This window comes from Hippocampus zosterae, chromosome 17 (assembly GCF_025434085.1).
Source record: "Hippocampus zosterae strain Florida chromosome 17, ASM2543408v3, whole genome shotgun sequence".
Classification (NCBI taxonomy): Eukaryota; Metazoa; Chordata; class Actinopteri; order Syngnathiformes; family Syngnathidae; genus Hippocampus; species Hippocampus zosterae.
Window position 1 is genome coordinate 5,621,677 of NC_067467.1, and position 16,408 is coordinate 5,638,084.

The 16,408-nt window shown below is 45.7% G+C and overlaps 2 protein-coding genes across 14 annotated transcripts in view; both read left to right on the top strand.

Annotated features, from left to right (window-relative positions):
• The window catches only part of srcin1a (SRC kinase signaling inhibitor 1a), a 68,951-nt gene extending 53,035 nt beyond the window's left edge, over positions 1–15,916 (top strand). For 6 of the 13 annotated variants that reach the window (XM_052048587.1, XM_052048591.1, XM_052048586.1 and 3 more), the window contains 14 exons: positions 181–282; positions 515–642; positions 1,288–1,308; positions 1,856–2,016; positions 4,071–4,246; positions 5,340–5,470; positions 5,604–5,751; positions 6,183–6,486; positions 6,552–6,810; positions 7,447–7,586; positions 8,590–8,739; positions 9,082–9,810; positions 11,287–11,415; positions 14,351–15,916. In XM_052048587.1, the coding sequence (XP_051904547.1) occupies positions 181–282; positions 515–642; positions 1,288–1,308; positions 1,856–2,016; positions 4,071–4,246; positions 5,340–5,470; positions 5,604–5,751; positions 6,183–6,486; positions 6,552–6,810; positions 7,447–7,586; positions 8,590–8,739; positions 9,082–9,810; positions 11,287–11,415; positions 14,351–14,725 (2,953 nt within the window). In that variant the 3' untranslated portion in view covers positions 14,726–15,916. Of the gene's footprint in view, positions 1–180; positions 283–514; positions 643–1,287; positions 1,309–1,855; positions 2,017–4,070; positions 4,247–5,339; positions 5,471–5,603; positions 5,752–6,182; positions 6,487–6,551; positions 6,811–7,446; positions 7,587–8,589; positions 8,740–9,081; positions 9,811–11,286; positions 11,416–14,229 lie in introns of all 13 variants that reach the window. The other 7 variants (XM_052048588.1, XM_052048592.1, XM_052048593.1 and 4 more) reach the window with 7 other exon arrangements.
• The window catches only part of cntnap1 (contactin associated protein 1), a 155,683-nt gene that overhangs the window by 47,254 nt on the left and 92,021 nt on the right, over positions 1–16,408 (top strand). The window lies entirely within an intron of this gene.

Here is a 16,408-nt window from a genome sequence, read left to right on the forward strand (position 1 = left end):
CATTTTTGATGACATTGGATTTGTTTTATTTTGGATTGTTGAAAAAGGGTGTCACCTTTCGGCATATAAAATGTGAAAATCCATGACCATGACATATAGTCCAAATAATTGAACAGAGTATTGCGATGTTTAAGTTGACTTGAGATTGGTCACTTTGGTTCTGCTTTCGTTCTGTGACAGGGATCACCGTCTCGAGCGCATGGAGGCCATGGAAAAGCAGATCGCCAGTCTGACCGGCCTGGTCCAGAGCGTCCTGACCAGAGCGCCCGACAGCGACAGCACGTAAGACGTTCCAGGCTGCATTTGCTCCTTTACGTTGGCAATTAGACACCACCTTGACAGGCGCTCGAGCACACGATAGCCTCGTCACTTCTTGCCTGACAAAATTTAAAACCCTTTGTGCCTCCAAAGCCCCTTTTAACAAGTCATAAACAAAACAGGTTTGAGAATGTTAACCCAAACCTTTTAGAATTAGCACTGTAATGGGCTTGCCGTGTGGCCGTTGATCCCGCAGATGCGGCTTGCTGCGCCTCTGCATGATGGCGGGCTGCCCTCCGGACCAGGGATCCGACTTCTCACGGACATTACCTTTCTCTTCCAGCGACAAGACTGACACCAACAGCGATGGTTCTGCCACCGGAAGTGAGTACTCGACAGTCGGGGGGCCGAGGGCGTGTGGGGGGGCTGGGAACTCAGACATGGCCAACAAGTTTTGTTTTACGGCTTGTTGACAGTTGACACATACAAACTGAAATGAAAAACTCTGTTGTAGCTCAAGGTGACAGCGGTGCCTCCAAGTGTAGCCTCAGTCAATAATGACAAAACTTCACTATGATGTTCCGCATAACCTTTAGGAAGAAACCCAGATTGCACTTCTAGTAAACACGCTTTTATTTGACCAAGGCAGCGTGATTGAAAAAAAAAAACAGGTGAAATAATTTTGGAGAAGACAGACCTTCTTCCGCATCCGGCTTCACGCCCGTGTCTTGATCTTTGTGGTGTTCATTAAATAGTTGAACTGAGAATTGACAGTTTTCTGGTAGTTGCTGTTCGTATAATATTACGAGCAAAAAAAAAAAAAAAAAAGATAAAAGGACCGAGTGAGTATTCGCTTTACAAAACGATTTTACCACCACTACCTGATCTGTCAGCTGAGAGTTCTATCAAGCCAATCTGCTCAGAGCTCTTTTAATTCCCGACATGTACTAGAGGAGAATACAGTACCATTGTATTTGGAAATATTCCCTCTTAGTATGATCTGAGTAACTGGATCTTTCTATATTCCAGCAGGACGGCAAAAGAAGAAAGGTAGTTGCCATTTCATTACTCCTTTGCCCTCTCTCGCTTCCTGTCTTCCTCTCCAGAGTGGTGCGGACCCCCCGCCCTTCCACGTCCTTCCTTTTTTTTTCCCGTATCTGATAATTGCTTGGTACTTCAAGGGCTTTCCCAGTGTTGTTTGGTCTTTTAATGGGACAATGTCAAGAGACGTCTATGTGTTATGTGTGTGCATTTTGGGAGCTCGCCTTACTCCCACAGCGGTGTCTTGAAGATTAGAGCATGGTTATCCCCCCCTGTGTGTCCCTACCGGGCCAACTAATTGCACCTCTGAATGGGTTTACTAATAGCATGAGCTCACATATCTCCAGTGGGCCATCACAGGTTTAAGGGGATGCTCATTCGCACGCTGTGCACACTGTGCACGCGTGTATATGTGTTTATTTGTTTCGTCGATATGTACCGTAGCGTGCCGCGCAGGCTGACCGCCACTCGCTGAATTAATCAACTTGCATCTGACCTCACCGTGAACCCCACCCACCCCACCCCTCTACCCTCTCCATCCCGCTCTGATTGGCAGCTCACACGCCGTCGGCCCCGCTGGCCCTGATGCCGCCACCGCCGTCCAACTCGACGCCGCTGAACAACGTCAGCCGCCTGCAGATGCAGCTGCACCTTCACGGGCTGCAGCAGAACGCCAACGACCTGCGCAAGCAGCTCGGACAGTTGCGCAAGACGCAGGTACGGTCAATTATTCAGAAGGCAGCTCTCAGGGTGGTGCGGTACATTTGTACAGCGCTGGAGTCGGTGCACTGCTTGGGGATCGAGCCCCACTGAAAAGTACAGTGCAGTGAAAATCATTTGATCATCATTAATCATGATTTGCTTAAGAAAACAATGCAACGCATGTCCATGAACATGCGATGAGGACTCTCCGCAACTTCAGTTACGGTATTGGCCCGAATATAAGACGGTGTTTTTTGCATTGAAATAAGACTGAAAAAGTGAGGGTCGTCTTATATTCGGGGTCTGTACATTGTACCCATTCACGACGCTAGATGGCGCCAGATATCATTGAAGCGAATGCTGAACTTGACTCTCCAGGCCAAAGTGTCACGAAGAATAAAAATAAAAATAGCGGCAGCACGACGAAGAAACAAAAAAAATAGCAGTAAGAAAGAAAAGAGAAGAAAATAATTGAAGAGATAACAGAAAATGGAGAAACATAGCGACAATCTGGAGAAAAGTGGGTCGAAGATAGGCCAGGTTTACCGGCAGCTGAGGAGAAGTTATGGTGTAATTTCAAAAACCAGAAGCCATTCATTTATGAATGGGATTGCACTTTAGTTTACGTATTTAAATGTTCAGATATTAAGATTTGAATGAGTAAAAATAACATGCTTTTCCTCTCAAATATATTGTTATAATCATTTGTTTCAGATGTACTGGAATTCTTTTCTGTATAAAAATGAATTTGGTGTCAAAAAGTATTTTTTCAAACTTGAGTCTTGAAAAAGAGGGGGTCGTCTTATAATCAGGGCCGTCTTATATTCGGGCCACTACGGTAAAACCCCAGCCCAAACTTAGCTCCTCCCCTCCTTGGTTGATTCATGTTTTAAAATTTTTTTTATCCCCTTCGTTTTCATGAAGTCCACTGTATCTAGAGGCAGGGCGTTTCCTCTCCCCACCTTATGTGTCACCTCACACTGAAGGCCCGCTGCTTGCTTTCGACATGCGCCTCATGAATTATTCAACCGAAGCGGAAAGCACGATGGGGATTCTTCTCCAGTTATGTAAATAATATACGCATAAATATGAGTGAATATTTGATCAAGTATGTTCACGTCACCTTGTGTTTCTCCGTATCCCCGTGGCGGCTTTTGTAGCAGGGATCACATGGGGTCATCCGCAATGCGAGCGGTGTTATTTTACTTCCTGGAACATGAGGCTCATCCATAATGCATCCTCCTCCCTTACCAGGTGCTTTCATCTCAGAGTTGTATTACACACGCCGGCTGTGTACAAGTTTCCATTCATAACATCGAGGAGGAGTTTCACGCTCTGAGAATCGGCCACACCCTGTGGGAGTATGCAAATAAGTGCTGGCATGGGCACTAGAAAAACAAGTTGTGTGTTTTGCAGTTTAAAAAAAAAACACCACCACCACGTGAGATCTTTCATTATGTATAATTTCCTTACTGTTAGTTTCTTTCTATATTCTAGCGAATCGTTTTTGTGTCAGGATTTTTCATGACATACGACCATCTCACACTCACACCTTGGGATAATTTAGAGTGTTCCATTAACATGCCATGCATGTTTTTGGAATGTGGGAGGAAACCAAAATACCCGGAGAAAACCCATGCAAACTCCACACAAGCAGGCCAAAGTTGGAAGTGAACCCTGTACCACTGCACTGTGAGGTGGACGTGCTCACGAGTCGACCACTCCCTTGTAAATATCCCTTTATTAAAATTGATTTATAATTTTACATTTGGGGGTGAATTGAGATTTTTTTTAAAAGGTATCTTATTTCATTTAAAAACAAACAAAAATTGAAAAAATAGAGGGGACTGAGATACCTGTGGTTGAACTTTTGAAATCCAGATATATTTATTCTTTTTTTTTTTTTGTACAGTTAAATCCACCCATGAAACACAAATTCATTCATGTTTTTGATTTTTATGTATTTAAAAAAAAAAGATGTGAAATATAAAATGTTGCTTTACAGTGTATCCCTAAATAATATGTCAGTTATGATGCATAATTCGCTCCTCATGCATGTTATTCAACAGCTCGAGAACCAGGACTCCATGCGCACGCTGCTGAAGCGTACCGAGGCCGAGCTGAACGTACGTGTGGCCGACGCCCTCCGCAAGCAGGAGGACCCCCTGCAAAGGCAGCGCCTCCTGGTGGAGGAGGAGAGGCTCAAGTACCTCAATGAGGAGGAGCTCATCATCCAGCAGCTACAGTCAGTACCAACACACCCACCCACTGATAATCATGAGAAGCAAAAGCTACTTTTTGTCGGTTTATAAAAAAAAAAAAGTGGAAATTCAAGTTCGGGAGTGAGTCACGCGGTGCCATCGCAGCGCTCGGATAAAGCCGCAAGCGTAATTAAGCCCGACTTAGCGCTCTAAGATTCTTATTAAGATGTGAGGTGTTAGCAGCTAATTGAAGCTCCTGCACAAGCAGAGCTGAGCGCCACCTTGAGATCTCCACATCAGATATGCGTCGCAATGCCCTGTGAAGTAGCCATACCCGAATTTACCCAAGGCCAAAAGCAAGGAGGATCAGATCATATAATCACGTTTGCATCTAAATTGTCAGCCAGAAAAGGAAGAAGAAATTGCACAGGATTCATTGGAAAGAACCCAGAAAATGTTGCTGCGGCTACAGCCAGTCTTCTTTTTCATTGCGCATCAAATAAATTGAAAAATTGTGCTGTTCATGGTTGGTTCCGTGTTTATTTGGAGTGTAATTCCACTGTTCAACATTAGATGGCTATTTTTTTCCGGAGGATTATTGAATGCCTCTTTAATCCTGCTTTTTATGCCCACAGAAGAGAAGGGCTGTAAATTCATTTCATAATATATCAAAAATGGATGGTGTGTAGGGTTGAGGTTCCCTTCTTTTCCCACACTCTTGACTCTTCTTTCATAAGACAAAGCCGCTCGCCTAGTCACAACCCTGAGCTCCGCCCTCAATCATCATGGTAGCGAAATCCATGACGGATGTTGGCGCGACAATATATGGCGCAGAGTATAGGTTAGCAGTCGTTAGAGTAGAAAATGTATCGTCGGATTATGAACCCATATTGAGTTGAGCAAAGTCTACAGTTCTGTACTACATTGCAAACATTAGTTTAGATTTAAATTTGCCCCCGTGTTCCCTGCAAGCCACCAAAGTACTTTTCCAAACTTATTAATTCCTGCCCACGCCGCTCCAGTTCAGCTTGCCTCAAAAACCTCTGCAGAAAGTGGCAGCTGATGGAGCGAGTTAATTGAAAAGAGCAACGGAGCGATGGCTGCCGTTCATCCTTCTGCGCATTTCCTCCCCCTCAGTGACCTGGAGAAGTCGGTGGAGGACATCCAGAAGGAGTCGTCCGTCAACCACAAGCTGGTGAGCGTGCAGGAGCTGGAGGAGAAGACGGCCGTCCTCCGAAAGTTGGGCGAGACGCTCACCGAGCTCAAGAGTGAGTCAGACGCTTTTCGGCGCCCGCTCGCCTTTTAAGTCTCCCACCCGCCGTCTGTCAAACGATGAATCACTCTCGTCGACGTCTGCGCGCCAAAGACGGAAGTTAACTGAAGTCTGCGCCTGTGCCGCAGACCAGTTCCCCGGCCTTCAGAGCAAGATGCGGGTGGTGCTCCGGGTCGAAGTGGAGGCCGTCAAGTTCCTAAAGGAGGAGCCGCACAGGCTGGACGCCCTGCTGAAACGATGCAAGACCATCACGGATACCCTCAATGCCATGCGCAAGTATGCAACGGCGGCGGCGAGAACATTCAGAATCCTTAAAAAAAAGGGTGGAAAGCTGAAGACCTGGGAAAAAGCGGCTAAATAATTCAACACTGACCCTTAAGAAAAACAAAAACTAGAAATATCGATCGCATTTTTAAAAAATTGAATGTACATACTGAAACAACCCATGACACGGTTTCCGCTAACTCCAGACGATAATACTTTTGAATATTTCAGTATGTTATTACTATTTGCGAGCGCAGGCTCGATTTGTTTGTTCCTGCCAATTCAAGAAACAGCCTGCACTTGCAGTAGCAATCCTGTCAATTGACATCTCAGTTCCGCTAACGGCGCCACGGTGTGAGGCCTCTGTGGAGGTCTACTGAGGGTCTCGCCATTTTTGCGTCACACATTCCGATGACAGCGATGTGTTTGACTCACCCTCCAAGGCAAGCCACTGAAGGCGTGTGGAAGAAACACGAGGACTTCTCATCGTCCAAGCACAACGAGGATATGAGGAAGTTCCCGGATTTTGACCTCCCCACCAGCCCGCCCCTCACCATCAACGACCTCGGGGGAGGAAACAGCCTGTCCAACTGGAGCCCGCACACCAGCCTCGCCCGCCGCCACCATGGGAACCCGGCAGGACAGCATAAGGACAATCATCCGCCCGTCCCTCACAAGGGCAAGGCCCTGGAGGAGCTGGAACGCCGCAATGCCGCCGATAAGGCGTTGTCTGTCGAGGTTCGCCTGGTAGGAAACTTTTTGATTCTTCCCCCTTATCATCGAGCAGAGAGGCTTTACCAACGACTTCGCAGGCTGCCGAGCGGGACTGGGAGGAGAAGCGGGCCAGCCTGACCCAGTACAGCGCTCAGGACATCAACCGACTGCTGGAGGAGACGCAGGCCGAGCTCATGAAGGCCATACCCGACCTGGACTTTGCCGCCAAGCAGATCAAACCCTCCTCCAGTACAACGTCCTCACAGGCGCCCCAGAGCGGAACGGCCACGCCCGAACACCGCACCGTCAACAACAAGCCCCTGCAGAAGAAGGAAAGCGGATCCAGACTAGGATCTGGTGAGGAGTGGAGCGAATATATTATCACCTTATCAGGATCAAAGAAAACTTTTTCCATTTCGAATGAAACCACGTGCTAAGCAATTTCTTGTTGAATAATAATTTTAAACGCAGGCTTTGAAGTGCCAGGTGCACGAGCCACCGTTGCCAATTCGATTACCTGGGTCGAAGCATACAAATTTGTAACCTATTTTAAAAATGTGACCACACACACGTCACTGGAAAAAAAATCACTTTCATATTTTGTTCTAGTTTATGGTGTCCTCCAGATGACCAATACAGCACACTACACATACTCACCTTATCTGCACCAACTATCGCCAATGTGTTGTAGCGAGATTGACCCGTGGGAGGAAGCGTTGTGCTACAGAGCATCCAGACCGACAGAAACTACAAAAAAAGAAGACATGCTGATGTGCAGATAATCCGATAACGACATTGTTGGGGGCAAACTGCTCTCCTTGTCCTTTTTATTGTGGCCAATGAGTTGCGACCCGTTTTATCCAAACTCTTATCGCAATAATATCTTCTTTCTGAAACATCCGAAAAGCAGGCCTTTGCTTATTTTGAGATCGCTTTGACACGACGCCAGTCAAAATGTATAATTGTTGTTGTTTTTTTTTGCACCCTCCACAGATGAGCTGACGGTGCCCCGCTACCGCACAGAGAAACCCTCCAAGTCCCCTCCGCCGCCTCCACCCAGACGCAGCTTCCCTTCTTCTCCGGGCTTGATCACCCGCAGCGGGGAGCCCCTCATTCCCGGGAAGAGCGTCAAGGTAACTCACATCTCTCTATTAACCAACTCTCACATGTGGCCGCAGTATAAAATGAGAGGAGAACCTTGTAAAAAAAAAATAAAAATAAAAATAAAAATCATATATTAAATGGCGGTCACAATATCGAGGGGGAAAACAACAAAACAAAGACAAAAATCACCGCTACATTGTACCTTAAAATCATTCATCATCTTCCGAGCCACTTGATCCTCACTAGGGTCGCGGGGGGTGCTGGAGCCTATCCCAGCTGTCTTCGGGCAGTAGGCGGGGGACACCCTGAATCGGTTGCCAGCCAATCGCAGGGTACACAGAAACAAACAACCATTCGCACTCACACTCACACCTAGGGACAATTTAGAGTGTTCAATCAGCTTGCCGGGCATGTTTTGGGGAATGTGGGTGGAAAATGGAGTACCCGAATAAAACCCACATAGGCACGGGGAGACTATGCAAACTCCACACAGGAAGGCCGCAGCTGGAATCGAACCCGGTACTTCTGCACTCTAAGGTCGATTCGCTAACCACTCGAACACCGGGCCGCCCTAACAGATTTACTCGTTTAATTTTAAGCTCAATGGGTCGAGACCCAACTCTTTGTGTACAAGACATTAACAAGTCACTTGTGCATAATTTGTCCCCCTAGCTTATTAGTAGGCGGGGACACCCTGAATCGGTTGCCAGCCAATCGCAGGGCACACAGAAACAAACAACCATTCGCACTCACACTCACACCTAGGGACAATTTAGAGTGTTCAATCAGCCTGCCACGCATGTTTTTGGAACGTGGGAGGAAACCGGAGCACCCGGAGAAAACCCACACAGGCCCAGGGAGAACATGCAAACTCCACACAGGGAGGCCGGAGCTGGAATCGAACCCGGTACCTCTGCACTGTGAAGCCGACGTGCTAACCACTGGACTACCGGGCCGCCCTACCTTAAAATCATCCAGCCCAAATGAAATGTCACTAAAGTGCTTGAAAATGCTTTCCCGTGGTGCTTTCAGAAGTCCGACTCCGAGGAGGCGGAGAGCCAGAAGCCTCACGTGAAGTTAAGGAGGACGGTGTCGGAAAACCCTCGTCCGGCATCCACGCCGCCAACGCTGTCCGGAGACAAGGCGGCTGCGGAGCAGGAGAAAAGTTCTGCCCAGTCAGAGGTAAAAGTTGTTCCGTTATGTCCCGATGGAACACGGCAACCTCGCGAGCCCCGTTATGTTATTGGACAGATGTGCTCGCCAACAGCGACCGCATGTTCAAGCAGCGGATTTCGTACGTGCCTCTGCACCTGGCAGCAGGTGAAACCAGAGATGACCGTGCTCATTCACGTCATCTCGGTACACGCAGATGGACCAAATACTTCATTTTTTAAATGACCTCCTTGAGAGCTAATCCAAAGAACGTGTTGAATATTCACGTATCATTCCTTCCCTTCCGTCTGTTGGGTCTGCCGTCACTGTGTTTCAATCCCAAATGAATTCAAGTGCTTTCCTGGTTTGTAGGGCAGACCTTTGTGTTACGTTCCACACATCACGTTGAGCCGGTGTCCCGTCCGAGATGCGCCCCGTTGTTCCGCGACACCGAGCGCTTCACCTCGTCAGCGCGAGCCGGAGTTGCGGCGTTCCCCGGAGGAAGACGTCAAACAGGAAGTGACTTTGCTCCTGAGCGAGTCGGAGATCAGGGCACTTTCGCCTTTCGAGGCCCAGGAGCTGAGCGGCGCCATGGGAGTCATTTTGCAAACGCGCACCATCTCCAAGCACACCGCGGCGCTCTCGGAGGCGCAGTTGAGTGAGCGGCCTCTGCTGCTTCTTTTCAGAGAGGAGGCCGCGCTCAAGGAGGCCTACGGGCTCCTGCTTTCGATTTTGGAGGCATTGCCGCTGCAGCCCAAACCCAGAAAAAGATCCTCCCCCGGTCAGCAGAGCTCCCTGGTGATGGCTCTGAGGAGAGGGATAGAAACGGGGGACATGGTTCTAAAACTCCAACCGAGCCCCGACAGTAAGAGTCCCGATGCAGATGCAAGTCTTTCTACATCAGACCCGGCCTCCGTACAGTCCAAATCAGGAGAAAACCTCTGCCAGACGACCTACAAGAGGCTGGACAGTTTGGAGGAGACCATTCGAGAGTTGGAGAACACGTTACAGGAGTTCAGCGGCGGTTCCCGTGCCGAGGTTGTTGACGCCAAAACGAGCGAGAAACCGCCGGTCCCACCCAAGCCCTCAACATCGAGACAGGTTCTTTCCTCATCCCTCCTCGCTCGAAACATTCTTTTCCTCATTTCCTCTCTGAGGGTTTGCGGAGAACTTCTCACTCCTCTGATGTCTGCTCCCCCATTGGCTCAGAAAAGGGAAAGGGGCGGGACAGACACCAGACTTGTCTTGCGCTGTGATTGGCTGTTGGCTGGCTGTCTGTAGTCTCTCACCCCTCTCATGCTTTCAACTGACAATAAAAAACAAAAACAGAAAAAGAACCACCCACTTCTTTTTTTATTGTCGTTTTTTTGCTTCTTTACCAAAACTCTTTTCATCTTTGTTGTGTCGTGAAAATGATGATACTGGTTGATTGTGACACTAAAATAATGTTTTTCATTCATTGGAAGCCTATTTCTGCCACAGAATTTCTCCAAAATGTTAAATATGGTGTACAGCTAACCTCCATATTCGCAGGGGGGTTGCCATAAGCAATACAGTAGTTATGTCCAAATGAAAATCCTCAACTCACGTCAACATACTGCCTTGAGACCAAGATGCCTCCAGATGGACCCAAGGCAATTATCTTAGTCCAAGCACAAAAAAAGCAAATTGGGGAGTTTATAACTCAAGAAAAAAGTGCAAAACTGCAAATATTTGGGTGTTTACTGTAGAATTATTTGAAGTTCAATATTGTCTTAAATGTTATCTCACTTTTTCTAAAAACTTGAAATATCAATTTATGCATTGAGCATATGTACAAAACTGACATACTTTTAATCAAATATGAAAGGAGAGGCAATTTCAGATGACTTTCGATGGAGATATTTTCTGTGTATTTTGGGACTTGGTGTGCAGGCGGTTGCATAAAATCAAATTTCATTTTTGGACTGAAATGGGCTTCCATACTTTTACTGCCACATCCCAACAATGCCTATATGTTTTAATTAATACCTCTGTACTACTGTATTTGGATCCAGCTCATTAAGGGCCACTTCAACATGACACCATAGCAGCATTCCCAGTTGCTGTGTAAGTACAGCCTCCCCCTCAGTGCCGGGCTGTCATATTCCACTGTCACGAATGCGATTCGGGATATAATTTCCCACGGGCAGAGCGGGAGGATTTCAAAGTCCTCTCGCGTTGTTTCGTCATGGCCGCGCTTGTCTTTGCATCACGCGCTACACCGTTGCTCCTACACGCTCTCCAAACGCTTACAAGCGGTTGTGTTGGGCGGCAAAAGCGATGCGGCGTGGCAGCTTGTGAAGTTCATCTCATATTAACTCAGACACGCTGCCGACTTTCATACCGCGCCTGCTTCTCCTCTTTACAGAGATGGCAAAAAGCACTGCCATTTTGCATTGAAGCGGAATTCAAGATAAAGCCGAAGTACAGTTTCAATTCCCTTTAGTTGAGAGTAAATAAGTTAAAAAAAATCTTGGTCACTATCAAAACTAAAGGTTTTCTGGTAAATCCTCTCCTTCAGAGACACTTATCAATTTTCCCCTCTGTCTTTTCCAGGGAGGGAACAGCGCCCTGTGCAAGGTCCCGCCAACTCCGGCCTCCAAGTTGAAGCAGCTGCAACAGCAGAATAGCACAGACAAGTTCAAAGGTGGCAAGAGGGAGGACTTCCTGAAGACCCAGCAACAGGTACTGTTCGTCCTTCTCAGGTTTGCGTGCATGCTGTGGTGACTTCACCTGCATGGAACCGCTCCTTCGTGTTGTAGTCATCATAATTGCTGTCATCATAAATGTGCTTTCATTTGGGATGCAGAGACAGAGAAACCTTTTTGATGTGTGATAAGTATCGGAAGCAACAGTCGAAGGCGCTTTTGGAATTGCTGTTTATTATTCTTCCAAATGATTATTCTTAACACACGTGAAGAAAAAAAAAATTCCAAGTGTGTGCATCCGGGTGAAAATGTATTTAAGGTCTCTTATTAATTTTCATTTGCGCTCTGAATTCTGGTGAACCATTGTACACATTGAAGCCATTCTGTTTTAATGTCCAATATGTTTTTGACAACCCATTAAGTTGTCACCAAGTGAGAACCTTTCATCTTGATTAGCCGTCAAAGTCGGCCCGCCACCGGCTTGTTGATTTGACGAGACGGCGCTCGGGTAATCAGCCTATTTTTCCACATCATTGCCGCTCGGCTTTTGTGATTATACTCATTTACCAGGATGCAAATAACTTTTTTTCCTTTTTTGGGGGGAGGGGTGGGGGTTGACGTCAAAGATGACAAGCACCCATCAGATAGCTGATTTCGGTTGCTACCTTTTAGATCGCCAAAACCATGCGGGCAAAAGGTATTTAAGTGTTTGGTTCCCCAAAACCCTAAAATGCATCGAATCACATGTATTTTCTATATGAAAAAACACAATGCTTTGATTTAATTTACATGATTTAACATGTCATATTAGCCTCTGGGCCCCCGGGGATCACTTTGGTGGTCAGTAAGGAAAGAGAAAAGTATCAAGAAAGTATTTAGACATACTTCAAGTTTAAAGTGCTTTATTAACATGAACATTGTTTTTTTTTATAGACTGAAGTAGCCTAAATCTTAGCATAGCCTAAATCTTAGCATAGCCTATGGGCAATTAAAAAGTGCTATACTTTCCACTAGCAGCTAGCTGTTAGCCAGTAGCTGCTAACGCCAACTAGCAAACTGATGTAGCCGTGTATTTGGTCTAAAAAATAATATAGGCATACAACGTCAATAATACTTGGATGATAAATAAATGTACGTATTCTTAATATAAATATAAGAGAGAGTTTTGATATCCTGGATTTTGTTACGGATAGTAAACATACATTAAAATTAACTGGACATCTGTTAGATTCTAATGAGCTGGTAATGTTTAGCTGACGTCACACGGTTAACACCGTTGAGAGGCGTTTAGGTCCACAATTAGCTTAAAGTGTCCCTGCACTTTCTTTTTAGCAAGTCTTTTCAAATGGAGACAAAAAGAGAAACAGCAAGCTGGGAGTCGGCGTCGTGCTGAAATAATGAGATTAATTTGGCTTTCATGAGACAAGTACGGGAATCCGCTCAGCTCACGGCGAGGCTGGCGGGTGTAAAATGCGGCAGGCGGAAGCCCGGGACATAAAGGAGAGGAAATAGCGAGGATGAAGAGCGAGCGCTCACTCATCTTCTCATCATCATCATCATCCCGGATAATCAGAAAATGAAGAGACGCCACTGGGGATTTTTACCAATCCCATCTCAATCTGAGACCACCAAAATTTCACGTGATATTGATGAATTACTTTTTTTTTTATCTCCGCCACATAAAGGCAAACCAAAAAAAATCCTTGTGGCTTTGCTTGACATGCTTTAGTGACTTCTATTACCTTCCCTGCAAAGCCCTCATGCAATTCGGATTGTAACAGCAACATTCATAACTTTTACACTTTAAGTAGTGTGCTTATAGCATCACATCATACTTTAGTTGCCCTCTATAATCCTTCAGGATTTGCTTTAAGGAGACATATTGTGGAAAATTGGGTTTTTAATAGCTTGCGTGGTCTTTGGAGGACCTGCCATACTGGTTCGCAAGTGTAATTTGATGGCTTGATAGTTAGTGTCGGACTTGTACTATTCTGTACTGTACTATCATATATTGGATGCTACATGAAATGTTGCTGAAATACAATAAAGCTAAGCTAGCTAAGATACAAGCTATTCTGCATTATATTATTCAGATAATTTACCATAACTGAACAGTGTGTACTAAAGAAATAATGAACGGTATTTTAGTTGAAGGCAGCATGCTGGTGGACTGGTTAGCATGTCTGCAGAGGTGCAGTGCATGCTCTCTATCTAGTTCAGATAATGAATGAATGAATGAATAACTGAACAATTCTTTTCATATTTAGATTCAAGATAATATTTATTTCATTCTTACCTTTGCATTCTTGTATGTTTTCTCCATATTGTTTAATTTGCCATATTTATAAACATTATCTTCATATTGCATTTTGGTACTTCTCTTTTTATTTCTTAATTGTGCCTTTTCACATTTGAAAATATTTTAAATTTTAGTTTGACATCAATATTTGTTTTATATCAATATCGGAGCGAGTACCGCACCAAACCAAATGTGGCTGGCACTGTTACCATTCGTCGCGCTACCTTTTGACAAAAATGATGTGTTCAAACATTGCCATCTAGTGGCTCATACCTTCATTACATGTGACTGTGCCGGATACAAGTGTGATTATTTTGATTTTTTTAATGCGGTCCTCATCATTAAAAGTCAAAATAAAACCTGTATTGGTCTTCATGTGTCGATGGCACCGGGCCCGTCGCACATGCTCGTGTCTGCCTGAAATAATGTGTCCTCTGTTTGTTCTGTTCCCCCCCTCCTCCTCTTCCTCACCCGTCGTCTTCCTCGTGGTGGCGTGACCCCCCCGCCCGCCTCGCCAACGCACGATAACCGCCCCTCCTCCCCCACCGGCAGTGAGCACCTTGTGAGCATGCGTGCGCAGGCAACCTCTACTTTGTAGGACTTTCTCATCGCCCTCCCCCCCGTCCGTTCTCATCACTCCCGCTCCCCTCATCACGTGTCCTCTGACCTGAAGGGAGCCGCGGGCGTTGAGTCGGGGATCCGCCGCAGGAGGGCGGAGGGCCCCACGCTGAGGGCGTCGCCCGGCCAGGCCAAGGCACTGCTGGCCAGCCTGTCGGCCGCCGGCCTAAGCGCCGAGGCCCTGCTGCTGTCTTCCGCCCTGCGACAGCACCGCCTCCTCCGCGAACAGCAGCAGCAGCTACGGGCGGCGGCGTCCGCGTCCTCCCTGCCCTCGCCCAACAGTCGCTCGCCCTCGCCCGCCTCCTCCTCATCGCAGACGCCCACCGCCACCTTGTCCTCGTCCTCCTCTCCCACCACGCCCGTCCTGTCGCCCTGCTCGCCTACGTCGCTCAAGGCTAGTCTGGAGGGCCTCAGCAAGAATACACGGTAACAGTGAAAGTGTCCCACGTGGACCAATCTCATGTTGTTCTGGAGGTCCATGAAGGGAATTCTCCCTCCAAAGCACAAACTGGACCTTCCTGGTGATCCCACCTGGTATAAGCTGATCCTGTTTTAAAACGTAGAGTTGCAATAATCGTCACCACGTGAGTCCACTCTGTATGCACGTGCATTTCAGTGAAATGGAATATGGTGGAAATCAAGCTGAAACTGCTTTTGAATGCTTATTGGGATCAATTACATCTTTATCCGTATTCTAATATTATGTAAAGAAACAATGAAATAAACAAAATATAGATTAAGTATAGAAATTAAGGAAGCATTAGAAGAAATAGTTTCCGGTGTTTTTAAGGAATCTGTATCGTACAGAACAGGGATGGGCAACGAGTAGTAAAAATTTAAGAAAACTGTTTTATTTTTAATTTTTTACAAACCCAAATGAATCTCATTCACTCCCAAAGACGTTTTTAAACGTCTTTTCAGACTTGGTCCAGAAATGGTTGGTACTGAATGAGTTTTAATATGATTATAAACATTCAATATATGTTTTCCATTGATTGGGGGGGTGATGATCAATTATAGGCAAAAACAAAAATCTACAAGTGTGTGAATACGCCAGTGGTCGACTGTATATATTTTTTGCGGGTTTGAAATTATAAACATTGTACCTCAGTGATATTAAAATTTTGAGTGAGTGAGCTGTTTTTTTTTTTTTTTTTGTGGAAAAAAATAGAAAATTAGCACATAATGTTGGTTTCTTGTGAAGCAGGTTTTGCTGACCTTGAATGGTAATTTTTCACCCCATTGGTTGGGTTAGGATCGAAAACTGCATTCTTCAAAATGAAATGTATTACAGCACATATTTTGCACATATGCACATATTTTGTCCATTTTTAAACTAGCATTTTTGTCATCCATCTGCTTAGGAAGTGCGTGATCTCATGTGCCCCCCTCCCCCCCCCAGTAGCACTGATGAAAAAAGTTTTATCTTGCCCATCCCTGATATAGAGTTTTACTTCATGAATTAGCCCGAGCTTTTCTACCATATTCAAATTTATTGACGTGCGTGTGTGTTTGTGTGTAAGCGTGTGCCATGGTAAAGCTACCTGGTGTTTTAATTCAAGCCGAAGTGGTGTTGTTTACATGATCCTCTGACGGACAAAAGTAGTTTAAAAAAAACAAATGATGCGTTGGATTGCAGTCCATGAATCTTAACTGTTCACCTAAACAAGACATTGTGGATGGTGCTAAACATTCCACTTTGTGGGCTTAGTTTGGGAAAGTTCCTTTTCCTTTTCCCAATGCACAAAGGCATGTTTGGATGAATTTGTTGTATAAGAATTTCAGACCACCCCTGCCCCTGCCCCCACACTTATTTTTTTTGTAACTATATGTTATTAGGCGGCAGCACAGGCACCAAACATAGGCCAAATATACTACAGCGTATTTATAATGTAACAAAGACTCCTCTCTAGAAATGTTGATTTGTGCAATCTGATGTGAACATTTTGACAATCAGCATCACAAAAGCACCAAGCTCCCCCAAAGACAACAGGCCCTGCCTGCATTAACACTTCATATTATTAAGGCGTCCCAAGACCCGAGTAAGCACAACTGTTGTTACCCCTTTAAAAATAAACTCTAGAAAAGTTCTAATGTAAGACCGGAAAGCAGC